General features: G+C 46.9%; 1 protein-coding gene across 1 annotated transcript in view; it reads left to right on the top strand.

Annotated features, from left to right (window-relative positions):
* STIM2 (stromal interaction molecule 2) overlaps positions 1 to 16221 on the top strand; it is a 62012-nt gene extending 45791 nt beyond the window's left edge. Inside the window, exons 6-12 of the mRNA XM_015426269.1 lie at positions 1050 to 1227; positions 2380 to 2557; positions 5687 to 5854; positions 7692 to 7792; positions 9355 to 9593; positions 12735 to 12972; positions 14815 to 16221. Coding sequence (XP_015281755.1) covers positions 1050 to 1227; positions 2380 to 2557; positions 5687 to 5854; positions 7692 to 7792; positions 9355 to 9593; positions 12735 to 12972; positions 14815 to 15295 — 1583 coding nt within the window. The 3' untranslated portion in view covers positions 15296 to 16221. The remainder of the gene's footprint in view (positions 1 to 1049; positions 1228 to 2379; positions 2558 to 5686; positions 5855 to 7691; positions 7793 to 9354; positions 9594 to 12734; positions 12973 to 14814) is intronic.
* Positions 16222 to 19305: the final 3084 nt, after the last annotated feature.

The raw sequence follows: 19305 nt of genomic DNA, 5'->3' as shown, positions 1-19305 counted from the left end.
GAATGAACCCCCTGTATAGGATCCTGCCCCCACGCCAGTCTAGGAATGAGGGAAGAACTCCTGTATTTTTACAATACAAAACAACAACAATACCCAGCTCTGGCACCTCCTCAGAGATACACTCTTTTAAGGCTCAATGGTAGCGTGTAGCCCAGCTAGGCACACCAGAATCTAGGCTTAGAGTCCAGTTACTCATCAGCAGACCGTATCCATGAACAAGAGTAAAGTTTATTTAGCACAGAACTTGCAATCAGAACTAGAAAGGGTTACAAAATAACAAATCTTATGGCCCTTGGCCCTGACTAGACATTAGAGACATGTATAATTACCAACTCCAGGAATCCATAGTCCCAGACAGTCCATTGTAATAAAGTCCAATTAGGTCCCATCCTTGTCCAAGGTGCCAGCCATGTGCTCAGCTGCACCAGAGAATCCTTTGTCTCCCAAAGAGCACATGACAGAGACACAGCATTCCAGGGTACAGGCAGGAACAGAGAGAGAGCAAGCCAAAAAAGTGAGCTCCCCTCCAAGGGTTCAGACTATTAACCCCCAATCTCATTATGATCAGCCCTGGCCAGGAGCCAATCCAATGAGGAAGGGGATGTCCACCTTATTGGGGTTGTCATGGCTACAACCTCTGAGTGGTCAGTAGTCCCGGAGGCCACACCTGCAGTTGTGGTCTCCCAAACCCTAACCCCTCCTCTATGCCTACGAGACTCCTGACATGCAGGCACAGGCAGGCGCCATCAGGTCTGCCAGAAGTGTGAAAGCATATGTGGTTATATGGCATGGCAATTGAGCCCATTTGGCTTCTAGAGGAAATGCACACCACAGGGGTCAGCTAGATACATTCCAAGAGAGAAACATGAGCCTACCGAACATTCAAGGGAAACATAAGGCCTACATGAATTAATATTTCTATACACCCCCATGACCCCCCCCCTTCCCAAGAAAATTCCTGTGGCTGAAATGCCCATTAATAATTAGCATTGCCGGGGGGGGGGGTTTCGGCATCTACCTCCTTATCCTTTTCCATCTGCATTTCTCAGGGCCACCTCATAACTGGATGAAAGACTTCATACTCACAGTTTCCATTGTGATTGGTGTGGGCGGCTGCTGGTTTGCATACACTCAGAACAAGACCTCGAAAGAGCACGTCACAAAAATGATGAAAGATTTGGAAAGCCTTCAGACAGCCGAGCAGAGCCTGTGTGAATTGCAAGAGAGGTAGGTGAAAAACCCTTAGCATTTGCTACCCCTTAGCACCTGCGTACTCCTGTTCAGAAACACGTATGGCCGACATCTCAGTAAAGAATCTTGCATTGCAGGTTGTCCTCTTTGTAGAGGGCTGACACTCAGCATATGTTGCTTATACCATCTTGTGAAGTTCCAGTCAAGGTGGGCTTAGAGCTGAGATATCTATATATCTAATAGCGACAGGCGCCCCCTGTGTGCGGATACCTAAATCCGCACATCGGGGGCACCTGGGGGGGGGGAGATTTTTGTGCACACTTGGGACGGTCCCCAGATGTGCACAAAAATCCTAAACCTAAAAAGAACTATCGGGAGGATACTTAAATCCCCCCGAAACTGACAGAGCGTCCCCTGCGCATGCGCAGAGCCGGGGGGAGAGCAGCGAGGGCCAAGCGGCGCGCCGCTCAGCCCTTGCTTCAGGGGCGGGAAGAACCAGCAGCGAGGGCCGAGTGGCTCGGCGCTCGCTTCGGGGCCGGGCGGGGAACGGCGAGGAGCCGGGGCCTGCTGCTTCCTCTGCCTCCCCCCCCCCGCAAGTATCGCGGGCCCCGCCCCTTGTTGTAATCTATTCTCCTGGCTACACCAGCTCTTCACGTGCAGTCAGCTTGTACAATTCCATTCTTCACAGACTTTAAGTTCTCTCCCTCCCCCTCCATTTAAAATGAGGGGGGATACAACTGTAAACACCTTACTCCATTACTGGATGAGATTCTCGGTTTTAATGAAAAAGCTAAGCTTGATTATCTTTCATGCGATAAGAATTCCAGGATGAGGTACCAAGTAGTCAAATTCTGCATGTTGATACTTTGGCTACGCAAATTGTATCGTAACCAGATTTCAGTTTTATTAGACCACGTTTTATCCTATAAACGTTGTTTGCTGTGTAAGCTGTAAAACTGATTATACGTTGGGTCAAGTCACCGTAACAAATAAACTAAACTAAACTGTAAACACCACCTAATTTAATGGTTATCAAGAGGTGGGTAACCCTTCACAGCACATCTGACATAAAGTGTTGCTAGGTGATGGTAAACCAGAGGGCTGTAAATGATTTCAGTCCACCGGATTGCGAACAGAACTAAGTCGGCTGTATTAACTTGGGAATTGGGGTGTGTGTCTACTTTGAAGGCTTGAAAAAGCACAGGAGGAGAACCGGACTGTCGCTGTAGAAAAGCAAAATCTGGAGCGCAAGATGATGGATGAAATTAACGATGCAAAACGGGAAGCCTGTCGTCTGAAAGAGTTGAGGGAAGGAGCCGAATGTGAGCTCAGCCGGCTTAAGTATGCAGAAGAGGAGCTGGTTCAGGTATTTCTAAATGGCTGTTTGCTTCTAGTGTCTGCGCTTCCAGTTGCTGTGAAACAACCAGTTTCTGTTGACATCCCGCCTAAAGATGTGAAGGCCTGGAAAAAAGCTGGAAAAATTCGGGGGAGAAATGGTTTTTTTCTCGTTTTTTTCCTGAAGCCTTTTTTGTTTTTTCCCCGAAAAATGGGGAAAAATTGAAAAAAGAAAAGAAAAAAAATTGATTATGGAACGTTTTATTTTAAGATGATGAATAAAATATTTTAGAACAAGGTGTTGAAATATTTTTCCAAATCATTTCTAAAAAATATGTATGGTATCAGATTGAGCTAATTTCTGTGCACTGAGGGCAAGCAAGTCCTAGGTTACAAACTGAAATCTCCAATGCAAGAACAAAATGCATTTCTTCCTTTAGGAGGTGCTGTCACAAGAAAAGAAAAAGGTTTCAGTTTTTGCATGTGGGCGGGTATTCTGTTTGTAATCATTGTTTGGATACACTATATTTTTAATAGGCTAGTTGTGATAATTTCATGCCAAGTAAAAATGTCCATAGTCATATTTTCTGTTCCTAAAGTAACAGAATGACTTTCAATCTGGAAAAGAAAAAAGAAGTGCTAATGTAGAATTTTTTCCAAATTTTCTGAAAATTTTCGTTTTCTTCCGGAAAAAAACGGTTTTTTTCCCCCGAGCTTCAAAATTTCCGGAAATTTTACATCTCTAAAATTCCCCCCTCCCCCCCCCTCGACCCTACTATGCTGTTCTATGCTGTTCCCGAGGGTATGCCGAGTTTAGGAACAGGAGAGTGGGGCACACTGGGCTGCAGCGGGAAAAGGAAGCATGAAAGTTTCACTTAGTGGCGCCTGCATGTGGCTGGCTACGTATGGCTGTGCTCAGAAAATGTACAGTCCTTCAGGGTTCCTAGAACCACAGATATGTTTTCCTACGTTCGTTGTGATGAAGAGTCGCCCCCACCATTGGACGCAGGGGTCGGGACTGGAAGGATTTACATCTTCTTCTCCACAGCTGTGGGCTAGTTTGTAGCCTCTGACTGAGAGGCAAAATGTCACTGTAGGCCAGAGAGGTGAACTGAGGTCCATCCCAGACAGGCAGTTCAAGCTGAAGCCAGGAAAGCGGTAGGTCCCGCGCAGTGTTCCCTCTAATATTCTCCCCCCTGCTGAGTGGAGCAGTTCACATCCTGAGCAGAAGATAACTGCTGTCATCTTAGAAAGGGCGTTGGGCAGATTGCCGCTGAGCAGGGCTCCCTGTGTTAATGAATGGCTGCTCAACCGCACGTCTTAGCAGGAACACTGGTCGTGCAGCCCATGGACAGGAGGAGCCAGGCTTCTAGAGCTAGGCCCCAAAGCAGGGACAGGTTATGGCAATGCAAAGGGAGTGGAGCCTGTCGGTGTCATGGAATCAAAGCCTTCTAACGGGAAAGGCATGTCGACACCGGGAAAAGAAAGGGCAGTGAGGGTGGAGGGAGGAGAGGAGCCAGGCCTCCCAAGGGCTTGTGGTTTCTCACCACTCTTACCGCTCAGGAAGCAAAGTCCTGCCTGGTGTCCAGAATGCCATGGAGCAGCAAGGCAAATTAGGCTACCCACCAATTGTTTCAGCATTGCTTGTAAAGACTGAAGCAGCAGCAGCAGAAGAAGAAGAGGAGATTGGATTTATACCCCGCCCTTCACTGGGAGTCTCAGAGCGGCTTACAAAGTCCTTTCCCTTCCCTTCCCCTCCCCACAACAGACACCCTGTCAGGTAGGTGGGGCTGAGAGAGCTCTTTCCAGCCAGGTGCAAGTGGAGGAGTTGGGGAATCAAACCCAGTTCTCCCAGATTACAGTCCGCGCACTTAAGCCCTGCACCAAACTGGCAGCAGCTGTCTGATCGCCATGAAGCGGTATTGCTCATGCTCAGTGTTTGACAGCAGGATGAGAAAGTCGCAGGTCTCTGCTGAAGGAAGTGGAAGACTGGGCTGCTTTGGGGGGGTTCATATACTAGGGCTGTAATTCAGCTAAAGCAATCCAAGTCAGTAACCATAAAAGTTTTTTTTTAACCTACATAAATTTGTGCATGAATGAAAACAACTATTCCGAATGGAAAGATGTTTCTTTTGTTTGCTTTGGGCAATGTACGTCCTTGTCTCATCAAGCCATGCATGAGACTCATTTCCTCCTGCGCACCAGTCGAGGAATGGCTGCTCTCCAAAGAGCGTGCCCCCGCCATCTACAATTTTTATACCTGCGGTTGTTAATAATCCGAATAAACTTTGAGGAAAAGTCCGTCTGTCCTTTCCAGTTAGCTGGTCACCTTTTAAAACTGATTTCAGTATAGGGGAGTGGTGGCACAGAGGATTTATCCTCTGGTTAACATCTTAACTGAACAGAGTTGCTGTCAGTTCTAGCCCACGCTGGTGTGAGCTACCAGCCTTGTCCCCAGCTCGCCGTCCACCCAGTGGTTTGAAAGCTTCGGTGAGTAGATAAAATGGGTACCACTCCTCAGAGAGGGTGGGCACATTAAACCCCCATAGGGGAGGTGTTAGCTGACAAATGGAATGTCCAGCTCGGAAGCCTGGAAAAAAGACCTCTTCGGCATCAAGAAGCCTGTAATGGGCCAATCCAGCCAGGCGGCGGCAGTGTGGCGCTACGACTCAAAAGCAGCCCAGGAAGAACTAACGTCATCAAGCCAAGCCAAAATGAATGCCGCCCGGAACACGAGTGAAGCCTACAGCTGAACAAAATCCCCATCGGCTGCAAACGTGTGCGATTTAAAGAATTATATGTTGTCCTCCCTTACCCCTATCATTGTTAGTCCTTTGTGAAAACCTGTGTAACTGTAAATCGCTCAGAGCCAGCAGCTCTGCAGGATTGAGTGATCAATAAATCAAAAGGTATTATTATTATTATTATTATTATTATTATATTTATTATTACATCCGAGGTGTCGACTAACCCGGCAGCCTTATTGCATGCCAAGTACTGACCCTGCTTAGCTTAATGAGCTCTGACAAGATCAGGCTATGCCGCGCTGTCTTCCCTCCCCACAGAAGTGTTAGCAGATCAAAAAAAAAGAAGTTTCTAACATGTCTGTTTTACATTCGGTCTTCCTGACTCCGCCTTGTGTCTCTTGGCTCTCCTTTAGGTCCGTATGGCTTTAAAAAAGGCTGAGAAAGAGTTTGAACTGAGAAGTAATTGGTCTGTCCCTGATGCACTGCAGAAGTGGCTCCAGTTGACGCACGAAGTGGAAGTCCAGTACTACAACATTAAGAGGCAGAATGCAGAAATGCAGTTAGCCATTGCCAAGGAGGAGGTACCGTGAATTCTCGAGCCAGGGCAGCCTAAAATAGCAAAAAGCCTGTTGATTTTGTTTCTCTGATGATCAAGTGCTAGGCGGTCTTGGCTGCAGAGCCGTAACTACCACAGATTCCAGGTTCTGAGCAGACTTCCGTGGCAAAAATGATAAATCAAAATTCTAGGGCCATGTGCTTTAGCCTTCCTTGGCTCCGCAGAGGCGGCCCCCATGTTGCTTTGGCTGTTTTTATGCTGAGTTCCGTCTGCTGTCTATGTAAAGGCAGATTTATAGTCTTCCCTGTCCTGAAAGTTCACAAATGGGTAACACTTGATAGACTGCAGGTCCAAAAGCTACATTCAGCAAACTTAACCACAAGCAAATTAAAAGGCGCACAAAGCCAGCTTGGTGCTGCACTTGTTCCTCTCCCGTTGTCAAATCTCGCACCCAGCTCTGTTTGCCGTAATAAAAGGGGGGAAGGGGAATTCTTAAGGGGGCGGGGAGTGTCAGATGTTTGTGTGAACCTTTTGCTTCTAGCGGAGTAACTTCCCCAAGGATGACACCTCCCTCCCAGGGGGGAGGGGGATGCCTTGAGACTTGTTGGAGCCTGCTTGCTTTGTGGATGGTTGGATCCTGCCCTCCCACTTGGGGGGGGGGGGTAGATGCAAAGGCTAGGCGTGATGAATGTGAGGTGTGTGTGTGTGTGTGATCTGCTATTGGGGAGGGGTCTTTCTGGAGTGCCTATATTATCAGGGTACTCGCCTGAAATCTTTAGTTCTAACACAAGGATGCTTTCACCTGGAACTTGCTTACTTTTCTCAATGAACGAATCTTTTGCCAAAGAGAGGGTTGTTGAGAGTAACTCGGCCAGGGGTCTGACACCCATTCCCATACCTGGGGGAAACTAACCCCCGAGCCTGCATTCATACATTACGCATGGCCATGCTCCATGAAAGAAGAGAGGGATGGGAATGTGAGCTCCAGCAGTTAGCGCGCATTGTACCTTAGCCGTGGCGTTATGCTTGCTGTCATAATGCAGCCAAAATGTCTAGTTTAAAAAAACCCCCAATGGATTAGACCTGCCTGGGTAGACAATGATTATTGGCGGGATATATTTGAAACGAATATTGTGATAAAATCGACAAGATAAAAGAACGTGCTCAATTGTCTCAACCTGTCCAGAATTACAAGGACAGAGTCGGCTTGCATATGGGGGATGAGCATATCTCCCTTGCAGGAGGGCAGATGGGAGGACATTTAATCGTGCTAAGGTAAAAGCTCTGTGGTGCTTAGAGAGTTCTAACGAATAAAGGTAACTGGATGGAGCAAACAAAATTCTACTCTTCTTTTTAGTTGATATTTGTAATGAAACTACTGCTAAGGCAGCAAGATTTTGTGGTAACCAGAGAGAAGACTTCTTAGGACACTTTAAAATCCATGTTGTCTTAACTAAAAATTTTACCTGTACCAACTGTCTGGCTGTATTTCACTGTTAACTATATGTAACATTTTAAGGTACTTGCTGATCTTTGATCATAATAAATCAAATTGAATTGAAGGGGGGGGAATGCGTTGCTTTGGCAAGTCTCCAGTGGGAGGGAACTGCAGCCCTGTGGAGTGGCTTTGACAGCACCTCTGGGTGTGAGTCCGGTGCCTTCATAGTGGCACAGGGGAGGGGAGAACTTTTGGAAGGGGTGTGGGGGTAGCGGGGCAGGTTATCTCTGAGTATACGATGACCAAGCCATTGAGGTTTTCAAATGGTAATGCTTTCTGGGCATAACCCGCTGTCAGAAAGATTCTCTCTGTCTTTACCAGCTGCGTGGTTTCTCTAAGCCTTGGCTCCTTGTTTGCCCTCTAGGCAGAAAAGATTAAAAAGAAGAGAAGTACTGTCTTTGGGACATTACATGTTGCGCACAGCTCTTCCCTTGATGAAGTGGACCACAAGATTCTGGAGGCAAAGTAAGGAAGTGCCCCTACATTTCTTGTGTGGGTTACGCTTCCCTTGAAGGGGCAGGTTCACTGCTTGGGCGTGCTGCCGGATTCTGGCCTGCGGTTAGAGGCTCCAGTCTCCTCTGTGGAACACTGTAGAGCCTTCCGTCTCCTGTGGCTGGTTCGGCAGCGACGAACGTTCCTTGAAAAGCATCACCTGGCCACAGTGATCCATGCTCTGATCACAGCCAGGTTAGACTGAGTGCGTGCCACGTGGGGTGGCCTTTGAAAAAGGTCCCAAAACGCCAGGTGGTCCACTCCAAAATGCGGTTCCTGTGTTACTGTCAAGGGTTGATCACAGGGATTGTGCCACTCCTGTGCTGGAAGATCTGCACGGGTTATCCATCCGTTTCTCTGCACAATTCAGAGTACTGGTTTTGACCCGAAAGGCCCTAAAATTCCTGGGGCCGGGGTTGCCTGGAGGCTCATTCCCTCTCATCCTGCCCAGCACTCTACTTAAGATCTGCCTCTCAAGTCCTTCTCCCTGTGCTCTCTTGGGGGGGGGGGGCAGGTGGTGGTGGGCAGTGTTCCCTCTAAGCTGAGTTCGTGTGAGCTAGCTCACAGTTTTTAGCCTCCAGCTCACAGATTTTTGTCGTAGCTCAGGAAGGAATGGTTCCAGAGCAAACTGATTTATGCAGTAGCCAAATTGCTAACTCACAACTTTAATGCCAGTAGCTCACAAAGTAGAATTTTTGCTCACGGGACTCCACAGCTTAGAGGGAGCATTGGTGGTGGGACCTCGCCTTGGGAACACCCTCCCCTGTGAGGCTTGGCTGGCGCCTCTGTTGCTCTCTTTTCGGCCCCCGGGCAAAACTTATCTTTTTACCCGAGCTTTTAAGTAAGGTTTTACCCCTTATCAGCTCTGTAATGAGCTGCTTCTGTTTTATGGGTAGCTTTGATGCCATTTGTGTCTAATGGCTTGTGTTTAATGCCTTGTGCTTATATTGGGGACATTTATTTATTTGTTACTTATTAAAACTCAGCTTGTGATGCCGCCCTTCCCTGCAAGCGGGGGGAGCCTTATCTGAACTGTAAGCCAGCCCGAGTAGGGCTCTGAAGAGATGGCAGAGAAATACCCGGCCAGAGCCAGTGGGGTGTGGTGGTTAAGAGGGGCAGACTCTAATCTGGAGAGCCAGGGGGGTCTGATTCCCCGCTCCTCCTCCACATGAAGCCTGCTGGGTGACCGAGGGCCAGTCACGGTTCTCTCCGGACTCTCTCATCCCCACCTGTCTCCTCACAAGGGGCCTGTTTGGGGGGGGAGGAAGGGAAGGACATTGTGAGCCACTTGGAGACACTCCTTAAGTTAGAGGAAAGTGGGGTATAAAAACCTTCTCTTCTAAATAAATAAACCAAGTCCAGTCAGTTGTTTATTGCTATCAACACTGCATTTTTAAAATTAAAAAATACCAAGATCAAGGATGTGGATTTTAATTTTGCTGTGGAGGATAAATGAGGTTCCTGAAATATGCAGCCGTTAATATTGCTGATATGGATCGCACAGCAAATGTTTTCTTAATTGTGTCCCTTCCCAGGAAAGCACTTTCTGAGCTAACCACCTGTTTGCGAGAGCGCCTCTACCGATGGCAGCAGATTGAGAAGATCTGTGGCTTCCAGATAGCGCACAACTCAGGGCTGCCAAGTCTGACTTCCTCCCTTTACTCTGATCACAGCTGGGTGGTCATGCCACGAGTCTCCATCCCACCTTATCCCATTGCGGGCGGCGTGGACGACCTGGATGAAGATACTCCTCCAATCGTCTCTCAGTTCCCTGGTATGTGGTGGCTTGACCCGAGCAAAGGACAGATGGGGATATGCCAAAGGCTGGCAAACGATGCACCTGTGTCAGCGATTAACCAAATGAGATACAAACATAAAGGGCAGGTTAGGCATCGTCTCCAAGAGGCCAGCTGCTTAAAGAAGGCAACAGTACAGAAGTCGGAGAGCACACAGGCAGGCTGTGTGGTGGAAAGTGAAGGGGCTTTGGACTCTTTAACAGGCAGTTACAGAAGTGTGATCTCTCTGGAAGAGAAGTTTTCCCCGCTGTTTTTTTTGGGGGGGGGGGGATTGTGCCTTCTGCCTTCTTTTGCTCTCCTGTGTCCTTGCCAACTGTTTTCTCAGCTTGAAACTGGTGGATGTGTTTCAGCGGAATAGGTTAGGATAGTGACATTGGAGCGTTTTGGGGGTTTTCTTAACAGAAAACATCAGCAGCCGATCACTGATCGTTGGCTGGGCCAGGGTTGTCAATACCCACTCACCTGATCACGGTTGTGAGAAATATGGCATAAGTAAGAAAAATGGTCAGGTGGACATCCTCTCCAGAAATGGAGGAAGGAATTTGTCCCCTGAGTTGGGGGGGGGGGGCTGTGTCCTGGAAGGGACCTGAGGGAGGTGTTTGTGTCTTTTTTCCCCTTCCTTTCCAGGGAGCAGTCTGGGAGGGAGCAGAGGCCACTTTCTTCCTCTAGAATAGGGGAAGGGAGCCAGGCCTGGCCTGGAGGCAGCACTTGAGAGAGGGAGAGTGCACTTCCGTGCCATCGGTTACTTTATGTAAACGAGTTTGCACCCTCGGGCATTCTCTGCCCTCTTCCCACCCAGTTGCCCGTGAAAGACAAGGGCAGTGCTGTGCCCTTTGGTGCTGTGCTCTTTTTGCACCGTGACCGTGTCCGAAGTCCTTCCCTTCATGTCACAGGCCGCCTCTGAGATGTACCGGGGGGGGGAGGGGGCGGAGAGGAGGTGCTCCCCTTTTTTTGCTTCACGGGATGAAAGGTTCGCTTGAAGCCTCCACAAGAGCAGCGTTCTGAAAGTCCCTTGTGTGGCTCTGCTGTTTCCAGTCACCCGGGGGCGGGAGCTCCGAGAGGGAAAAGGGAAAGCCTCATGGGTATGATGTTGTGTTAAAGGAGCGCAGGGTAATGGTTGCTGCCCCTTCGTGGGGTGGGGTGGGAGGGAGGGAAGGAAGGAAGGAAGGAGACACGGGCAAGTGAGGCTAGAGGTGGGCAGTCATCCTGTTACGTCCTGTTTGCAAAGAAGACCTGTCCTCAGCAGATATACTTCTGTTCTTTGAGGTATCACATTTCCCAATCCCTAAACAGTGATAAATTCGTAGCTGGGAAAACATGTATTTCCATCAGCTGTCCCTGTGTGTGTTTCTGTTGTGATTGCAAGTGCTTTGCGGAATGCCCGTAGCCCCTGCTGAGTCGTTTGTGAAACTGCTGCTGACCACGCAACTTAATCCCTCTTTCCATGCTCGCACTCTCATATCATAGGATCATAGAGCTGGAAGGGACCTCCAGGGTCATCTAGTCCAACCCCCTGCACAAGGCAGGAAATTCACAAACAACCCCCCCCCCACCTCCCAGTGACCCCCTGTTCCACACCCAGAAGATGACAAAAAAAACCCTCCAGGACCCCTGGCCAAACTGGCCTGGAGAAAAATGGCTTCCTGGCCCCAAAGTGGCAATCAGCATTTCCCTGGGCTTGTAAGGAAGGGCCACGAGAACTAAGCATTGAGGTAACCCTTCCTGCCCTCCTCCCCATGATCTGCCCAAGTTCACAAATAAATATAAAGTGGTTGGTTTTGTGGCTCTGTAGGCTCTGCGCGCGGCCTCTGATATCATAATCCAAAGATGACGGATTGTATGTCCGAGTTCCAAGTTGACGGCTTAGGGTTTCTTCCATGTTCCGATGTTTCCTCAGGGCTTCATCCAGCCCACAACGGTGGTAGTATAGTGGGGGGGGGGGCTCCTACTCAAAAGCCTGGCGGAAGAGCTCCGTCTTGCAGGCCCTGCGGAACTGCATAAGATCCCGCAGGGCCCGGATCTCCCCTGGGAGCTCATTCCACCAGGTAGGAGCTGCCGCCGAAAAAGCCCTGTTCTTGACCTACCTTGTTTCCAGCCCTCATGTGCCGCACTCAGACCCCCCCCCTTTTTTTGTTGTCGTTGTCTTTTCATCTGCTGTGGCATCTTCAGTCATTGCCGATGGGGTTAGGGCGCTGTTCTCTGTCAACCAGAAATGCATCAGAACTGGCCCTATCCCCAGTTTGGTTTCAGAGATAAGCTCCAAACTTTGCACTACGAACACAGCGCAACTTTGTTCTCAGACATCTGGGCGGGAATGGCATTCAGAAGTCCAGGGTTTCTTCACGAGAATATCTAGTTGAAGACTCACCACTGGTCGGGTCCAAGTCTCTCATTTTCTTGATGCGTTGATTCCCATGTAATGCAAATCTTGTTGTTCTTCAGCACACAGGTGGGATCTTATTTCTGCCATCCAAGGTTACACTGAGCTAATTCCTTCCCATCTGTATCTCCCGTTCCAATTTTGGCCTGCTCCTTAGCTTACTGAATACCAGCGTACCTTTTAATGAGGTCTGGCATTTTTAAATGAGGGCTTTAAGCTTCTGAATTCGTAGCAGCTGTTGTACACAGTCAATGTACACAGAATGCTTCTTCTCTAATGGACTGTAGTAATAAATTGAAAGTGTCATGGGCACGGGATTCCTGTTAACTATTTGAGTCAAGCCTTGCTGTCTGGCATCACAAGTTTGGGAACCCAAGGTGACCTTTGCTCCCGAGACCTTAAAAATGGCTGCCAACCCTGCTGCGAGATTCCACCTCGTAGAGGTCACTTTTACACCTGCCTGGCTGGTCTCAATTTGGTGACTTGTATGCAGGTTTTACACCAAACTAGTAATCAGAGAAGCAGAATACACTTTTTACTGAAGGCGAATTGGAGCTCTATCTTTGTCTTCTCTCATAACTGAAACTCCGGGGCTATATGGGCCCATGTAGGTGTGATTCTCAAAGCAATCTTGTAAAATGTGCACTTATTCTTTGCCCTGTAGGCAGCAGGAAAATATTTCATGCCGTAACGTGCACCAGCAAATTAACTGTGAACTGTGTCGTTTCGTTCTTCTCAGGGGCCATTGTAAAACCCGCCACCTTAGTAAGAAGCAGCAGCATGTGTCGTTCCAGGAGAAACGTCGTGCCGTCCTCTCCACAGTCGCAGCACTTGGCACAAACCCCGCACACCCCTCTTATTACACAAGCTACTTTGCCCTCTCCAGACCCTGACATCCTCTCCGTGTCAAGTTGCCCTGCTGCGTACCGCACAGAAGAGGAGGAGGAGGCCATTTATTTCATGGCTGACAAACAATGGTACGAGAATGGCGCGTTGCATCATGGTTAGTCTCGTAGGCCATGCCTCCGCAGCCGCGTGGAATTCTGTGTCTGAGTGCCCTTCTCTCCAGACTTTTGGCTCCTGGAAGGAATTATCAGAGGGTGTTGATCTAGGAAATGGTGATGGGGGCACAGGGAAGGGGTTGGATATGTAGGATTCAAGGTATTTTGGGGGCTTATGAGTGAACTCTGCCGGGAGCCAGTCCAGGTGTAATATCCCCTTACAAGCTGTGACCCCAGGTGAACAGTCTTACCAGGGCATTCCCATCAGTAGAACCTATTAATAGGGGGCGGATCTTGCAATTGTGAAGTCGTGATGGATAAGCCAGCAGAGGAGGCTGTTCTGTCTACGGCTTTGGTCGTTCGCTGCTACCATCATAGGTCACCCACCCATAATCTTCTCATTGGTGCCCTGGTATGGAGAAAGGGGTAACTATGGACCAGTGAACACAGCTGGAGAGCTGTAAATTCACAATACGAAACAGAGCCTGGTCAGATAAGTGAGAGCAGATTGTCTTGGTTTCATTCCTATTGGATGCAAAACGGAAGAAGAAAATTTCTTCCTCCAGCTTGGAGATTTCTTCACTGGCTTCCTTTTTGTGTTTGGGATTCAGTTCAAAGTTGCTGGTGCTTGTGTCTCAAAGCCATTCGTGCCTTATGACACGTGTACTTTAAAGGCCTGCCTCTCCTTTCAGGCGCCTGTGCAGCAGCTCCACCCTTCCCACTCATGTCTCCTCTGTATCCCTTCCCTTCCCTTCCCTTGCTGCTGCTGCTGCTGTTTGGACATGGAGCTTTCGGGTCACTTATCCCCCGTCTCCAGAGCAGCCTCCCAGAGGAGGTGAGGCAGACTTTTGGCCCCACTGGCTTTCCAGAGAGATTAGAAAATGGAATTTTTAAGGAGGGCATTTGGGGCCAATTTCAACAGTTTGGGACAAAAAGCACATTCATTACTGTACTAAATTGTTATCGGGCGCATTGATAAGGTGGTTTTACTTGGTTTTGTTGGGGTGGTTTTATTTCTCATGTTGGCAACTGCCAAAGGTCCCAACTACTTTGAAAGAAAGGTCAGCCTAAAAACACGTTTCAGTGAATAAAAGGAATAATTTCTTCTGTTTGAAGTGATCAGTTGCTTCCTTTTATAATTTCAATAACGCCGAATGTCTTTTGATCACACGGTGGGAGGAATGCATCCTTTTCGGTTTAAAGACGCATAGTGAGGAAGAGAAGAACAGACAGATATTAATAACTTGTGAGCTGGAACTGCCTCGGCCATTGGAGGGGAGGCGAGACACGATCGGGAGCGGCCCCCTCTTGAGGTCTTTGTCCAGCAGACGACCCACAACAGGTCCTCTGTGAATCTTCTGGGAAGTGGGGTCTGCTCTTAAAATGTGACGTAGGCAACGTGGAAGCACTATTAATGCCTGAAATCAACTATCTGAACATCATTAATCTTAAGATGTCTATACCAATGGGTAGCATGATATTAATAGTGGCACTCTGTGAGAGCTGCAGTGGTTTCACTCCAGTGTCCTTCATGAGCATCCCGTGCCAGATGTTTTAACAGTGGGAGGGACAGGGAACTGTGTGCATTTCACTTAATGAATAATAAATTAAATCATTTGAATTAGCTCCCAAAGCAGCTTCCTGACAATCAAAGCCTAACTTTTAGCTGAGAAGCAGCATAAAAGTCCATTGCAATAAATAGCGTTAGCTGCCTCCAGCAGGTCTCTGGAGAGGTGGCCTGTTAGTCCTTAAATAAACAAACGAATTATTTTCCTGCTTTCTTACAATGATTTCTCCCCCCCCCCCCTTTGTTTTTAGGGACGTACAAGATACAGGCTCAGAATGTGACTCCATAACTTCCTCTGTCGGGCGGAAGCAGTCTCCCCCTTCGAGCCTTGAAATATATCAGCCCCTGTCGCCTCAAAAAATATCGAGGGAAGAACTCTCGCTGGAGGAGTCCTCCACCGGAGACTCTTCGTCCTTAACCGCTGACATTTCCCGGGGTTCCCCCGACTGCGTGGGCATGACTGAGACTAAAAGTATGATCTTCAGTCCAGCCAGTAAGGTCTACAACGGCATCCTGGAGAAGTCCTGCAGCATGAGCCAGCTCTCAAGCAGCACCCCCGTCCCCAAGCCCCGCCACACCTCCTGTTCGTCCACCAGCAGCGAAAGCAAAGCAGGCCACGAGACCGCCGCTGCCCCCCGGACAAGCAGCCTGTCACAGGACCTCTGCCAGAATGGGGAACGAAACAAAAAGTCCTCCAAAATCAAAAGCCTTTTCAAGAAGAAGTCCAAGTGAGGCTACGGGAAAAGGCGCTTGAGGGTGGCATCGGTGGACTTGTTGATGACTTATTTTTTTTTCCTTATTTTTTTTCTAATTAAGAATGTAGTCCATCTAGGTTTTTCCAAGCCCGGATGCCCTGGCGGTAAAACCTCTTAGGTCAAACTCCTCTTCTGTGTCTAAATGACTATAAAGTCAAGATGTGCCAGCTGTTGATGAGAAAAAAAAAATTCAAGACGGTTTACAGTCATTTGTCTATTTATTTCTGTTTTTTTTTTTAGTTTATATATAAAAACTTTTTTAAAAAACAAAAAACCACTTTAACACAAGCTTTAACGGACTAGGGAGCCCAGGCCGGGTTCGCCAAAGTTTCTTTTCTTTTTTTCTTGTTTACTGAAGCGTCTTCATATCTTTCCACAGAGCTATGGCATTTGCATACTGGACTTAAAAGAAACTCAATGAAGTAAAAACTACTTAAATTGCACTACTGTTTTCTTGACTGGAAAGTATCTCTGCAAGTGGATACTTCTGACTTGTAAGATGACAGGAAAAAAGATGGGTTGGTTCAATATTTTTAGGTCATTTTTATGTAAAAAACTAGCATTTCTAACTGTCAGTTTCTGGAATGGGAGCCTCATTTCCTCTACAGAATGCTTCTCTAACTGCATTTGTTAATGTAAATGATTTGGGTTCTGCTGTAAAGATCGTAATTATCCAGGGTTTTCACTGTGATTCTACTGCATTGCACAGGCTTTTAAAAAAGAGACTCTTGCTGAGAGAAGAAGCTCCTGATTCCATATGCAAGCGATAAAAGGTTAAACTTGATTTGAAGGACTTTTTAAAGACATTCGCATCCTTAAAAACTGGGATAGGGACAACTGTGGGCACTTGTTTACATACTTTGACAGACAAAGGATGTTTGATTTGTGAATATTTGTACTGTGGCAAAGACAATAAATTGGAGATATTATTGTGCAGTGGGTTGTTTTGATTTTAGCCACCCCTCTTTTCCACCAAGCCTCCCAAAGTCATTTGTTTGCTAGATGTTATATGCCACCGGCACTCATTCCATTTGTGGATATTCCTGTAAGTACCCCTTTTGGAGTAGATTAATAGCTCTTTTGCTGCTCGACCCTCAGCCCTATTCACTGGAGGTGCTATTATGTAGGCACACATAGCCAGAGTGTGAGCATGCCTGCCTGGTGGCGAATCCCACTGCCTGCAATGGAGCTGTCTTCCAAATGGCCGTGCAGGATTGCAGCTTCTAATTGTGTCAGTCATAAGATCTTATGAAATCTTTGTTCGATGTATACTCATTAATTCACACATATAAGTCATCTGTTGATATTGTAGTCACATGATGAACAGCATCTGTAAATCAAATTTGTGCATGTGACATTTTTCATGCCTACTCACTTATATCCCACTTTTCCTATAAACCATCCAAAACGGCTAACAAAACATCCAGTTAAAAGTGCCAGAAGATACAGTTTCTCTAACAGCCAAGCAACCATAATGTTAAAACACTTTGGAGCCAGTCTTCTTTTTAGTTCTTATATCCTTTTAGCCCCAATTAGGGAGGAAAGCCGTTTGTCACATTATTCTCCCCTCCGTCCCCTTGACCTCAGAACAACAACCACCTTGTGAGGTAGGTTAGGCTGAGAGATTGTAGCATGCCCAAGGCCACCAGGTGAGCTTCCAGGGCAGAGTGAAGATTGGAACCCGGGTGTCTCAGTTTCCAGTTTTCTGCAGTGTCTTCTAACTTCATTAAAGCTATGCCAAAAAGTGTACGTGAGTATACAGCTCTGGTCATCACAACAAGAAGCTAACTTCTAATATTAGCCTAACTTCCACCCAATTTCTCATAATTCCATTGTTGCTTTAAATATCGCCACCTAGTTAAATATTGGAGTCAGTATAGAAAACAGCTGGTTAAAAAATTAGTTTATTCCATTTCAGAAACCTTTAATGGCATAAAGTGTAATAAAATGCAGAAATAGTCATAAGAACATAAGAGACGCCAATGTTGGATCAGGCCAAGGGCCCATCCAGTCCAACACTCTGTGTCACACAGTGGCCAGAAATACCAGTGCCATCAGGAGGTCCACCAGTGGGGCCAGGACATTAGAAGCCCTCCCACTGTTCACCCCCCCCCCAGCACCAAGAAGACAGAGCATCACTTGCCCCAGAGCCCCTATCTATACCTTGTGGCTAATAGCCACTGATGGATCTCTGCTCCATATGCTTATCTAATTCCCTTTTGAAGCTGTCCATGCTTGTAGCCGCCACCACTTCCTGTGGCAGTGAATTCCAAGTGTTAATCACTCTTTGGGTGAAGGACTTCCTTTTATCCGTTCTAACCCAACCCCTCAGCAATTTCATTGAGTGCCCACGAGTTCTTGTATTGTGAGAAAGGGAGAAAAGTACCTCTTTCTCTACCTGCTCTATCCCATGCATAATCTTATAAACCTCAATCATGTCTCCCCTCAGTCGTTGTTTCTCCAAGCTAAAGAGCCCGAAGCGCTTTAACCTTTCCCCATAGGGAAAGTGTTCCAACCCTTTTATCATTCGAGTTGCCCTTTTCTGCACTTTTTCCAAAGCTATAATATCCTTTTTAAGGTGGGGTGACCAGAACTGCACACAGTATTCCAAATGAGGTCACACCATTGATTTATATAGGGGCATTATGATATTGGCTGATCTGTTTTCAATACCCTTCCTAATAATCCCCAGCATAGCATTGGCCTTTTTTATTGCAGTCACACACTGTCTCGACATTTTCAGTGAGTTATCTACTACAACTCCAAGATAAGTCTTACATAAATAAAACCAAAATGGGAGTAATAAAGCTCAGGTAAGACATTAAAACAGTTTCAAAGAATAACAGCACATAAGAACAAAATCAATCAAGTATTCTCTGCCTTAGCTAACCTTAGAATCACGATTACCCTTACTCAACACAGTAACCAAATACTCATCCACAAGTCCCATCAGTTACTTTGAGTAATTCTCTCTGAGGGACCAGAGAGGTTGGAAATAACAGGATCAAGGAGTTGTTGACAAAGCTTACAATGTGTGGGACAGTGAAGTAAAATATAGGAAATTAGGTTTGGTTTCAGTAAACCTTCGTCTGAAAAATCTGTAGAGCAGCTGGTACATAGTGGGTCCCAGTATGAAAATGGAACCAGGAGACTGCAAGCAGTTAATTCCTTACAGTTGTAATGGCTGCCTTCTGATGAAAAGACCAATTAAGTTGATGATGAAAGAGAAGGGCCAAATATCTGAAGGATTTAACTTGTTCCTCGGGTTTCCCATCTACCTTCCATGAACAGGTTTTCCAAGCATTGGTAAATATCAGGATCTTAGATTTCTGAGCGTTAATAGACAAGTTGTTCTTAGAACAGAAACCCAAAAAGGCTGAGAGCAGACGTAGAAGTCCAGTCTTGGTAATGGATAAGAGAACAGTATCGTCTGCATACAGCAAGAGAGGAACTGGAAGCGAGGTCATCTTTGGCACATGGTCTTCAAATGTAGTTAGATATTCTGGCAAGTCTGACATAAATACATTGAAAAGAGCAGGTGCAAGAAGACATCCCTGTTTTACCCCTTTGGTGACAGGAATCTTTTCAGTCCAAAAGGCCTTTGTGATTTAATACTTGGCAGCTATTAGATGAATGGAGTTTACATATCAGGAATAGCAAACGTGGGTCCATTCCCATATTAGCTAGTTTAGTCCATAAGAGAGATCTGTTGATAGAATCAAATGCACCCCACAAGTTTATAGAAGCTGCATATAGTTTGCCTTTTAGATGCAAGGAATATTTTTCTGCCAAAAAGGCAAGCGTGAGTGAATGATAAAGGGTAGAGCGTTCAGAGTGAAAACCCACTTATTCTTTACCTGGGAGATTATTAGACATCCAGTCAGACGATTCAAAAGGTGTTTGGAGTACCATTTCCCTAATACTGAGAGTAAACGTATAGGGCAATAGTTGGCGGGAGTTTTCGGATTGCCTTTTTTAAAGACGAAC

This window comes from Gekko japonicus, unplaced genomic scaffold (assembly GCF_001447785.1).
Source record: "Gekko japonicus isolate JY-2015 unplaced genomic scaffold, Gekko_japonicus_V1.1 scaffold451, whole genome shotgun sequence".
Classification (NCBI taxonomy): domain Eukaryota; kingdom Metazoa; phylum Chordata; class Lepidosauria; order Squamata; family Gekkonidae; genus Gekko; species Gekko japonicus.
Note: the sequence above shows the minus strand (reverse complement) of the source record. Positions and strands in the feature narration are given on the sequence as shown.